We start from the raw sequence: 11,717 nt of genomic DNA, 5'->3' as shown, positions 1-11,717 counted from the left end.
CATGCACTCCCCCCACCCACAATTCCTGCCGGCCCGGGACTCGAACTCACAACCTTTCGATTGGGAGTCCGACTCTCTAACCATTAGGCCACGACTTCCCCTGATGCGCTCACACCTGCCTGCTGCCATTCCTGAGCAAGCTCTGCACTGGTGGCACTCCGATCCCGCAGCTGAATCCTCTTTAGGAGACGATCCTGGCGCTTGCTGGACTTTCTTGGACGCCCTGAAGCCTTCTTTACAAGAATGAACCTCTTTCCTTGAAGTTCTTGACGATCCTATAAATTGTTGATTTAGGTGCAAACTTAGTAGCCACAATATCCTTGCCTGTGAAGCCATTTTTATGCAACGCAATGATGGCTGCACGCGTTTCTTTGCAGGTCACCATGGTTAACAATGGAAGAACAAGCATCTCAAGCATCACCCTCCTTTTAACATGTCAAGTCTGCCATTCTAACCCAATCAGCCTGACAATGATCTCCAGCCTTGTGCTCGTCAACATTCTCACCTGAGTTAACAAGACGATTACTGAAATGATCTCAGCAGGTCCTTTAATGACAGCAATGAAATGCAGTGGAAAGGTTTTTTTGGGATTTAGTTCATTTTCATGGCAAAGAAGGACTATGCAATTCATCTGATCACTCTTCAAAACATTCTGGAGTATATGCAAATTGCAATTATAAAAACTTAAGCAGCAAATTTTCCATTTTCCAATATTTATGTAATTCTCAAAAGTTTTGGCCACGACTGTAGATACTGTTCAAACAGACTATTACACAGATTTGACCAACCATTGAGATCATGCCTCTTGAGAGCAATCCAAAGTAGTCTGGATGTCTTCAGCGTTAATAACAGCCATCGGAGCATCAACACACACCTCTCTAGAGCCAGCTCTAACCAGCAGTGTGAAGTCAGAAACCATAAAACGATATAAAAGTGTAGTTTTCAAAATTAAAGTCAAAATGATAGATCAAAATGTATTTTTTAATATTAAAATTATTAATTAATTACTATAGCCCATAACGGGAGTAGAACAACTATTACAGTTCAAAATAAAGCGAAAAGTACAAAAGTCAATAACAATGTCCTGGTGATTTTTATTAATAATGTATGTATTGATCGCGTTGTTTGTGTTGTTAGAATATTATTTATTCTTTATATTATTCACGTTTTGTGCTTAATTCTTGATTCAGCTGTTATATCTGTACAACATATAATGCGATATATTTTTCCTAAAAGGTTGTGTTACCACAAATTACCAAATTAGCCTTAAGATATTGTATTCGTTTTGCTGTATAAAATGTTTGTTGTTTGTTTATTAATACCAATTTAATGTTACTGTAAAATACTGTAGTCGGTTTGCTACCTAACATTTTTGCGCAAGACTTTTAATTTGAAAAATTAAAATAAAAAAGGCTCTTCTCTGTTGAAGTGTTGTCGGGAACGCGCGTGAGTCTGGGATGTAACTTAGCGTATACATCCGTCGCTTGTTGGACCAGCGTTTATTTAGTTTATTTAGTGACACTACAACAGAATGAATGAGCCCGAAGGACTGCGGTTAAGGAGGTTGAACAGACCTCAAGTAATTAGAGATGAAGCCCATGAACCCCAGTACAAAAGCACAAGGTGAGACAGCCCTACCTGCCTTCTGAAACATTTATATTTACTTCAATTTAACTTGTGTCAAATGTGTCCTCTTCAAGTCAGCATCCCTGACATCCCTGCTGGTATGTGTGTTTCAGCACTTACAGTGGGAAGGTGTTTCGTGTGACATTCCTGACACTAGTGTCTCTTGTGCTCTTCCCACTGCTCGTGCTCGTGTTCCTGCTGGAGTCTCCCATTCATCCAGAGGTGTTCAGGTGAGCTCTCTGCTCTCATTAACCACGCACTGGCCTGGAATGAAACACACGCTGCTCACGTGGGGGAATTCAGGTGTACAGGATTTGCTTGGTCATGGAAAACCTGGAAATTTAAGGTCTTAAAATGAATCCGGCTTTGAAAAGTCATGAAAATATCTATGGGGAGTGTAAATGTTCCAACTGCATTTTGCTTACTTGGATAGAAAGTGCTTTTCTAGTAGTCATAGATTACTAAATGATTAATTTGTGGAATAAAACGTATACAATAGGATATTACTCACGCAGCAATAAGCGTGTATGTGCACGTAATGGTGTACGAGAGGGGTGCATAGAGGAATACAGTTGGGACATTGTGTCATACAGCGTTCCTCAGATACCATGAGTTATAGTCACTGGTACTAGTCAGAGTTTTACTGTTATATGTCTTATTACAAGCTGGAAATGTTGCAATACCATAGAAGCCCTATTATATATATATATATATATATATATATATATATTAGTGCATAATTGTTTAAGTGCTTCATCTGGGTGTTTTAAAGTTCTATTTTTCTTTTTGGAATGTTCGGAGTTAGGAATGTTTGGCGTTAGGATGTTTGGAATGTTCAGTGTGAACGCACTACTCACACACTATTTAAACTACAAAACGTCATAGAACAGTGCATAAGTAAACGATTTGGGACGCACCTATTGACTTTAGAAGACCTGGAAGATTATATGGACTGATTTTATGTTTGTTTTTAAACCACCTCAGACATTCTGCTGCAGAATGAGTGAAAGGAAATAAGGCACAATTTTCATATTTGTATGAAGCGTACCTTTAATGCTGATGGAAACCCTCTTTAATAATTATTTTCCGTCTGATCCAATATAACCCTTTCTGATCTGATCTGCGGCCACAGTGTTCTTGAGACTCATGACAAAATCCAATATAAATATCTTAAGCCAGATCCCACCGTGTTTTCTCATTTCTGTTTTAGTTCTGACGGTAGTTTATAATTGATGGCTCTGCAGTTGATATGTAGGGCATTTCATCTCCTGTAAGAACGGCTTTCAGTTCAGCGCAAACATCTCCTCAACATATGAACGTGAGACTTGACTAATGTCTGTCTTTGTTTTTACTGATTAGTCTGAATGAACCCCCTCTGATGACTGGCTGTTACGAGCCCAACCTAAAACTCAGACAGGCCGAGCGACTGTTTGAGGATCTGCTCATCGGCCCAGAATCCCTTGCTAACATTGGAGGTCAGTATTTACAATGCAATGCAGTCCAAGCGTGACCTTTCACCCAGTTTGTCCCAGCTGTTTGTCTGCGTGCACTGAGGTTGTACAGGCCAACATAGATGAACGTTGAGCTGACACGGAGGGTGTGATTGATTAGGTATATTTGTATAGCACGCTTGCACACTGTGACCGTAAATAAGGAAGTATGATATATGGAAGTGTGTGTGTGTATATATAATTTGGTATGCTTAAATGATAGCATGTAATGTTTCTGAATCACTCTTGTTTTGCAGATGTTTTCTACACTGGGACAGCGGATGGAAAGATCGTCAAAATCGAGGGAAGGAACATTCATGTATTAGCAACACTTGGCAAGCCACCGTGTGGTAAGAAAACCACAAATACTGAACTATTTCCTCAAGCGCTGTGTAATGTGAGATTTCAACATGAGTGACCTTAGTGTTTGAAATGGCTTTGTTGCACAAGGCATGAAGCTTTGTCATTTTAGTAAACTATAATGTTAACATTTATAAAAATAAAAAAAATTAATCAATCTAGCAAATATATATTATTTATATTGTTTTTTTTAATATATTGAGTATATTTCAATTTATAATATATAATAAGTTTAAATAGTTTTATGTGCTTATTTTTAAGTCATAAATTTTTTTTTTTGTGTATATATATATATATATATATATATACATCTTCTGACTTTATTTTTTGTATTTAATTTATTTCACTGGTGCAATACATTAATGCATGTAAAGTGGACATGCATTAATGTAATGTAACACATTAAAGCCCTTCATAGAGATGTTTGAATGTTTTCTGAAAGTATCGAGGCGTTTGATTCAGTGGATATGCCCCTTTCTTTTGCCTGCTTGTGTAGTAAACTGCTGACACAGTGGAAACAAACATTAAATGTGCTTAGCAATTTTAATTGTTAACTAGCTCATGCATTTTGCTCCATCAGACGCATTGTTATTTGACATCAGTAGATTTATATATTAATTGAGTTATGTTGATTAGATATCATTCAAATAATGCCAACATTAAATTCTGTTATCATTAGTGTTGAATATCCATCAATTGACTTGTTTCCTGATTCACAGGCTCTCCGGAGCATGAACACACCTGTGGACGTCCTCTGGGAATCCGTGTGGGGCCCAATGGCACTTTGCTTGTAGCCGATGCCTATTTGGGACTGTTTGAGGTCAATCCTGTCACAGGTGAGCAAAGGGAATCCACATATTCTGCCTTAACATGTCTGCACTCATTTATAGGACTAATTCATCCAAAAAACGTGTTTAAAATACACATTTTATGATTATTTTTTCAGCCACATGTTCCAAACCTGTAGTTTTTTTCCGTGAGACACAAATGGAGGAATTGACGATTTGTTTTCAACAACTCTTACAACAATCGTTCATAGAGGCCATCTCTGTCAAGCTCCAATAAACCACCGCTGTCTCTTTTTGTCTTTTAGGTGAGGTGAAGTCTCTGGTGAGCACAGGGAAGATGATCGGTGGTCGGCGTCTGGGTTTTGTCAATGATCTGGACGTGACTCGCGATGGGAAGAAGGTGTACTTCACGGACTCCAGCAGCAGATGGCAGCGCAGGGACTTCATGCACCTGATCATGGAAGCCACGGCAGATGGACGGTAACTGGGACGTCAAAAATGCACTGGCACTGCTGATTTTCACGGGCTTTTGCACTGTACAGTTTTATTATTTGGAGCGTTGTCTGAATCACTGATTGTTTTCGCAGTGACTGATGTTGCTCATGTGGTTGTTTCAGTCTGCTGGAGTATGATACAGAAAGCAAGGAAGTGACCGTGATGATGGAGAACCTGAGGTTTCCAAACGGCATCCAGCTCTTCCCTGATGAGGAGTCTGTTCTCGTGGCTGAAACCACGATGGCCAGAATAAGGAGGTGCTGCTCACTCAACTGCTCTTTGATTACTTTGATCGTTGATTATTCAGAAACTCGGCTATTGTAGTCCCAAAACTAGAGCTACACTGGCAGCCAGAAGTTAGAAATAAGATCTTTTTCAATGTTTATGACAGAAAACTCACCATATGCTCACCAAAGCTGCGTTTAGGGCATGTCCTGAAGAAGGCCTCATGCCGCTACGCGTGGGCATTTTAAAGTTGTCCATTTAGGACGTGTCATTTTTTCATTAAAGACATTTTAATTAAGGAGTGCCTCGGCTATCAGAGATTTCTTTTCTCTACACTGCCTTTTTAGAAAAGGTTTTTTTTTCTAATATTTCACAGCATTACTGTTTTGCTGTTTTTTTTTTTTTGTTTGTTTTTTTTATAAAGACTTTTTTTGTTCCCCCACAAACCTGAAAAAATCCCCCCAAACCTTTGAACACTAGTCTATTTCCATCCCTCAAGGCAACTTCCACATCTGTGAGATGCTTATGTTTGCTTCCTAATAAACCGTGATCATCCAGTGTACTTTGAATCAGAAAAACCAAACACAGACTGTTCTGTGCTCTGTTTTGAATGTTTACTCTGTTCTCTTCACAGGATTCATGTTTCTGGTCTCATTAAAGGAGGTATGGATACATTTATAGACAACCTCCCGGGATTTCCTGACAACATCCGGCGCAGTTCTTCCGGTGGATACTGGGTCTCCATGTCCGCTGTGAGACCCAACCCTGGCTTCTCCATGCTGGACTTCCTGTCCCAAAGACCCTGGTTAAAGAAGTTCATATTTAAGGTATTATCATTCATGGTTATTAAAAAAAAAAACGTTTTAACTTTTCAAATGACATATATTTATAGTTTATTATTTTAAATCATTCACAAACTGTAAAAAAATGTAACCGCAAAATAAATCAAGTCACCTTAAGTAGAAAAAAACAGACATTTGTAACGTAGATGTTTATTAAAAAGGTTAAATGTAACGGAAAAATACAAAAAAATCACTTTTCAAATTGACAAAACAATGGAAATGTATAGAGTAGATGTTTATTTAAATTGTCTTATTTGATTTAAATGTAACATAAATAATTATATTTTAAAAAGACAAATATTAAGACTTTTCTAGCTGTTTATTGAAATGGTTTAAAATGAAGTTTAATGTAATATTTTTAAATAGACATTTACAGCCGTTTATTTAAATTAAATGTAAAGGTAAAATAATAAATCACTTTAAATGTAAAGGTAAAATAATAAATCACTTTAAATGTAAAGGTAAAATAATAAATCACTTCAAATGGACATATGTAAATATTTAAACTTAACGAAAATATAGTTAAATGTTATAGTAACAAATAAATCACTTTTCAAATGTACAAATAGACATTTAAAATGTCACGTTTTTCTTATTTTTCTTCATTCAAGAACAAGTCCAATGTTAAGGCTTCTTAGGAAACAGTTGTCTCAGTTGTCTGACTATCCTAGCTGGTTTTGAAATAGTTTCTTTTTCCTACTGTATGTGTGTTTGTGAAATGGATCTGCTCCTCCACGTGTTGTGCGTTCAGCTCTTCAGTCAGGACACTCTGTTGAAGTTCGTGCCGCGCTACAGTCTGGTGGTGGAGCTGCAGGACGGAGGGACATGCGTGCGCAGCCTCCACGACCCGCACGGCATGGTGGCGGCGTACATCAGCGAGGCTCACGAGTACAACGGCCAGCTGTACCTGGGCTCCTTCCGCTCGCCGTATCTGTGCAAGCTGGATCTGAGCAAAGTGTGACACATCACGAGCCTCACAGATGCTCTACTTGAGCCATTTCACCCTGGCTTCCTAACAAACAGATTCTGAAGCTAACATCAACAAGACTTACTAACAACACAGTCCCTGCGTCTGATCGCCGTTCTCTTCATTTAGCTCTGATAGATGACTGTGCTTTCGTTCCATTCACTCATGTGGGTGACGTTCTTTTTTTAGAGACGTGCAGTGTGTAAAAAGCTCTCTGGCAGGCTGTTTTTTTTTTTTTTTATCTTAAGAAGTGCCATTACTATTTTAGTTTTCCCCCTTGTGACAGATTTTCTGCAGTTTCTGTACATGCATTATTTGCACCGACTGTCTTCTGGTCCTAAAATAGAGCTGCTAACTGTTTAAAGGCACTGTGATACAAAACGAGATGACTGGTAAAAACATTAATAATTTCCGTGGGTGGCATCATCGAGATGCTGTTTACTGGAAGTGAAAGGGTATTTTGATGTCATTATTAAATGAATTATCTCCGGTTCTAAAAATGCTCCGGCGTTTGAATGTTTTGGTTTGTTTTTTAATTGAGCGGTTGAAATCACTATTTGTATATGTTGCTGAAATGAGATCTGCGTCACTCTCGGCTGGTAAATAATGCTGGTTTTGTAGTATTTAGCACACCTTTACACAAGTATCTGCATGTTTTCAGTTCATATTTATGTATTTATGTCATATTTATCAGCAATAATATACATTAACTGTGGTTCTCAACTGGTGAGATGTGACCCACCTGATTGGACAACAGTGAGGAAAAAAGAACAATGCTAAATTGAAATAAATTAATCAATCAATTTTGGGTAGTTGGGGAAGCAAAATAAATTGGCTTAAAGGAATAGTTCGCTGAAATTTACTGAAAATGTACTCACCCTCAGGTCATCCAAGATATAGAGATTTGGAGAAATGTGGCATTGCAACGCATTGCTCACCAAAAGGTTCCTTTGCAGTGAATGGGTGCCGTCAGAATAAGAGTCCAAACAGCTGATAAAAACATTCACAAGTAACCCACACAGCTCCAGTCCATCAGTTAACATCTTGTGAAGAGTAAAGCTGCGTGTTTGTAAGAAACAAATCTATCAAGACGTTCAAACTTCAAATCATTGCTTCTAGCTAAAATAGTCCTCCACCCATGATATTATTTTCTCCAATGAAAAAGTTGTCTTGTCCGAATCAGGAGAGAAATATTCAAAGATCAAGCTTTTACAAACAAAAACAGTCCAAAAATGGATTTCGATGTCAAGAGGACAAACAAGGAATGGTTTTTTTTTTTTCACTGGAGGAAGTGTTATTATGGACCTGAAGCTATTTTGGCCAGAAACGATGGTTTGAAGTTAAAATGCCTTAATGATCGATTTGTTTCTTACAAACACCGCTTTACTCTTCTCAAGATGTTAACTGATGGACGAGTGCTGTGGATTATTGTGTTGTTTTTATCAGCTGTTTGGACTCTCATTCTGACGGCACCCATTCACTGCAGAGGAACCTTTGGTGAGCAAGTGATGTATGCTACATTTCTCCAAATCTGCTCTGATGAAGAAACAAACTCATCTATATCTTAGACGGCCTGAGGGTGAGTACATTTTCTGTAGTTTAAAGATTACCGCATAATGTTAGCACCACCAAAGTCGAGGGTTTGAAGCCCAGGGAAGGGGAATGGAGTCAGTGGAAGTTGTTGAATTTAAGCTTCTGACAAAAGTAAGTCATTCGACATCAGAGATTGTGTGTCTTGGACTTGCAGTTATTTGATCTAAAAATAATTTATGAACAAAAAAATATATCATATAAATAATGCTTAATGTTGCGTTGTTTTATTAGACGTCAAAATATATATTCTAACAATTACATTTTCAAATGTACATCAATGAATGGTTTACTATCAATGCATTTAATTTTTGTTTTAAGAGCAATTTTGTCACTTTTGTGTGATAATGCTTTGGTTGCTGCTTCTGAAACAAATCCAGCTGAGAACCCCTGTCCCATCGGATGCATGTACCCACCTAATGGCCACATGGAGTTATGAATCTAGGACAAGTATGTCATCCACATTCCCAATAACATATAGTAAAAAAATTAAAAAAAATCAATAAATCAGTTCATACAAACCCGATGGATGTGTGTTTGATCAGTGCTGGTGTCTTTCGAGGGCCAGTTTACTCATAAGATCTGAGCTCAAAGGAAAAGAGCTCCGAGATCGAAGCGATGGCCCCTGATACATCAGAGAACCTCACTGAATAATTTACACTCAGAGTCAGTCAACACAAGCTCAGCATCTGATGAACTGAAGGTCACTGGACATCATAACCAGGCACTGCACTATGCACTGTGGCTTATTTTATTTTCACATTCAGTTTGGTATTAAATTAGCATGACATTTCAGGTGGAGCCATTGAAAAACAATTTGATGAAAAGTATTTCAGAATGTATAATCAGAAAGACATTTAAAATAGGTAGTTGACATCATTTTCATCCATGGAACAGACCATATGTCAAAGTGGCAAAAGAAGGTCTAGAAGAGAAGAAAAGATCATAAAAATCATATTTATGATTGTTGTTCACAACTTCAAAATATGGTTTAATAAAAAATTTTGTACGTATTAAGTCTGGTGATTAAATTATCTTGATATTTATTTAAAATGTTTAGGGTTCTCAAAAACTGGGAAATGTGACGCAAAGCTGAATTTAGGCATCATTACTCCAGTCTTCGGTGTCACATGATCCTTCAGAAATCATGCTGATCTGCTGCTCAATTACTATTGGTGCTCAATTGTTAATAATGGTTATTATTAATAATATTGGAAACCGTTTTTGATTAAGAAAACATTCAAAAGAAAAGCATTTATTTGAAATAGAAACCTTTAGTAGCATCATCTTTACTTTCACTTTTGATTAACTTAATGTATCCCTGCTGAATACAGTATACACTGTGCCAATCCATAAATAGCTAAATGCTAAGCTTATAATGATCTTAAATGACTGGTAAGAAAATTTGTATGAATTAGCCAATGCTCTCCTTAAAAAGCATGTACTGTATGTGAGGTTTGATTCAGAGTTGTGTGGAGTGATGATTTGTGATAAAACATGAGTTGCATGGTGATGAGCCAGAGCGGTGTCTTTGAAGATCTGGTGAGAAATATAGTAATGAATGCATCTCTATCACAGTGAATCACGGAGGATGATGTGAGGAGTCTTTCAGCTGCTGAGCTGCTTCACTACCAACAGTCAATTAATGCTTTGGAGTAAAAGAGAATATTGCAGAATTGCTGGCTCACAACAAGTTTAGATAAAATTGTTATCTAAAGAGAATCTTATCAGATGTTATGATTCAACAAGGAAATGCTCCTGCCTGCAGAGACAACCAAGAACTGGCTTGAGATCAAGTGCATCAGGCTCATGTTTTGGTCAGGGGAGGGGGGGTCATAGTCCAGATTTGAACCCTAAAAATATTCTGTCTCGTATTAAACTCTTGCTAACTATTTATAATTACTATAAAGCCATCAATATTAAAGTGAAACCATGACTATTCTTCCTGTAAATAGTAGTCTGCAAGTTTAAACACAACGCTTATACATTTAAATAAAACCAAGTTAAAGGCTATCAGGTGACACTGAGGACTGGAGTAATGATGCTGAAAATACAGCTTTGCATCACAGGAATAAAGTCTGTCTGTGATTTAATGAAGAATTCAGAAAACTGAACACTTATTTTGGCTTTACAGAGTTACTTCAGAACCAGAAAGCCATTTTCACTTCTCTAGTTCCATAGAAAAGCAGTCTTACCTGCCGTAACAGACTGTCTGTCTGGAAGGGACAGTTGTTGAGGTCATCAGTGTTGCCCCTCTTCCTGCACATGGTCCGTGAGATCTCCACTTCCAGAATGTAGCGGATGCCTTTGACTATCTATAGCAGAGCAGAGATCAGATGACGTATGTACACACACACACACACACACACACACAGTGAGACGTATGGGCATCTGGAGTTATACCTGTCTCTTCGCATCATCAACAGCTGATGCTTTGAAGAGAAAGGCATCATTGGATTTATTATTAAAGGAGTAGGTTCCAGTCAGGACGGCCTCCTTCACCCCAGTGTCATTCTTGCTGACATTCTGTAGAGTTCCTGGGATTGGTCTGCTGACAAATGCATGGACTGGAACTTTCTCTTTAGTCAAAGAAGAAAAATGCAAACATTTTATGCACAGGTCTTTATACAAAAGAACATCATATTCTGAGTTGCTCAATTGGACAGACTATAGCCATTTAAGTGACCATATAGTACATCCTTACAAGAAAGCACACAAAACTAAACAAACATCTTTATCTACAAACAAATAAGAAAAGAATTATAGGAAAAGCTTGTCTTACCGAGTGAGCATAAGCCTGCTAAGAAAAGCAAGACTAGAGCCTGATAAGAGACCCTCATGTCTGTTGAAGTTCTCTCAATTCTACTCAGCAACTTCCTGTTCAGCAACACTTCAACCACCAACTGTGTGCTGCAGTCCTCTAGAGGGAAGGCACATTTCCCATTGGTCAGCAGTATTGTTTCCTACGTGGACTCTCAAAGGCCTTTTACACAGGAACACAGGTGAAGTCAATTGACTGCTAGTTACTGCTAGAGTACAATGTGATGTTCCTTAAAGATGCTGCAAAACTTATATTTTTGATATTTTTTTTTTGTTTTGATAGTTCCAGATAGTTCCAAGTGCATGTAGAAGTTGAGGGTTTGCTTCTATAAATATCAAACATTGTAGAGACCACCGAAATCAACAAGAACAAAGAACTGAATCCTTCCTCAGACTGAACTGAAAGAGGTTGTGTGTTGAAATGCTTTGAAAGATGCAAGTGAACTCCTGTGGTTTCCTCCCACATCCGGTGATGAAATTAGCAGATAAGAATACATGCTTACATGTGAGTAAT

The 11,717-nt window shown here is 37.9% G+C and overlaps 2 protein-coding genes across 4 annotated transcripts; one reads left to right on the top strand and one right to left on the bottom strand.

Annotated features, from left to right (window-relative positions):
* Positions 1-1,417: 1,417 nt before the first annotated feature.
* Positions 1,418-6,794, top strand: LOC132110952 (adipocyte plasma membrane-associated protein-like). 2 transcript variants are annotated; one of them, XM_059518091.1, is made up of 9 exons: positions 1,418-1,623; positions 1,740-1,856; positions 2,986-3,101; positions 3,374-3,466; positions 4,196-4,312; positions 4,570-4,744; positions 4,882-5,016; positions 5,619-5,811; positions 6,578-6,794. In XM_059518091.1, exons 1-9 carry the CDS (start codon positions 1,532-1,534, stop codon positions 6,785-6,787), a joined length of 1,248 nt encoding a protein of 415 aa, XP_059374074.1. In that variant the 5' UTR covers positions 1,418-1,531; the 3' UTR covers positions 6,788-6,794. The 2 variants fall into 2 exon arrangements, with proteins under 2 accessions (XP_059374074.1, XP_059374075.1); XM_059518092.1 differs by having other exon boundaries at positions 1,488-1,623; positions 1,701-1,856.
* A 2,177-nt stretch (positions 6,795-8,971) lies between these two features.
* On the bottom strand, positions 8,972-11,341 carry LOC132110951 (cystatin-F-like). Of its 2 annotated transcripts, none has more exons than XM_059518089.1 (4): positions 11,166-11,341; positions 10,787-10,962; positions 10,579-10,698; positions 8,972-9,308 (listed from the first exon to the last, which is right to left on the bottom strand). In XM_059518089.1, exons 1-4 carry the CDS (start codon positions 11,221-11,223, stop codon positions 9,216-9,218), a joined length of 447 nt encoding a protein of 148 aa, XP_059374072.1. In that variant the 5' UTR covers positions 11,224-11,341; the 3' UTR covers positions 8,972-9,215. The 2 variants fall into 2 exon arrangements, with proteins under 2 accessions (XP_059374072.1, XP_059374073.1); XM_059518090.1 differs by lacking the exon at positions 8,972-9,308 and adding an exon at positions 9,787-10,031.
* Between the last annotated feature and the right edge of the window lie 376 nt (positions 11,342-11,717).

Source organism: Carassius carassius, chromosome 30 (assembly GCF_963082965.1).
Source record: "Carassius carassius chromosome 30, fCarCar2.1, whole genome shotgun sequence".
Taxonomy (NCBI): Eukaryota; Metazoa; Chordata; class Actinopteri; order Cypriniformes; family Cyprinidae; genus Carassius; species Carassius carassius.
The sequence above is the reverse complement of the archived record's forward strand: the minus strand, read 5'-3'. Positions and strand labels throughout refer to the sequence as shown.

Bases quoted from the DNA above. Each gene is read 5' to 3' on its own strand.
- LOC132110952 (XM_059518091.1), top strand. From the start codon at position 1,532: ATGAATGAGCCCGAAGGACTGCGGTTAAGGAGGTTGAACAGACCTCAA. The intron at 1,857-2,985 runs GTGAGCTCTCTG...TTTACTGATTAG, and splicing joins ATTCATCCAGAGGTGTTCAG to TCTGAATGAACCCCCTCTGA. The intron at 5,017-5,618 runs GTGCTGCTCACT...TTCTCTTCACAG, and splicing joins ACGATGGCCAGAATAAGGAG to GATTCATGTTTCTGGTCTCA.
- LOC132110951 (XM_059518089.1), bottom strand. From the start codon at position 11,223: ATGAGGGTCTCTTATCAGGCTCTAGTCTTGCTTTTCTTAGCAGGCTTA. The intron at 10,699-10,786 runs GTATAACTCCAG...GCTCTGCTATAG, and splicing joins TTGATGATGCGAAGAGACAG to ATAGTCAAAGGCATCCGCTA. The intron at 9,309-10,578 runs GTAAGACTGCTT...CTTCTCTTCTAG, and splicing joins CAGACAGTCTGTTACGGCAG to ACCTTCTTTTGCCACTTTGA.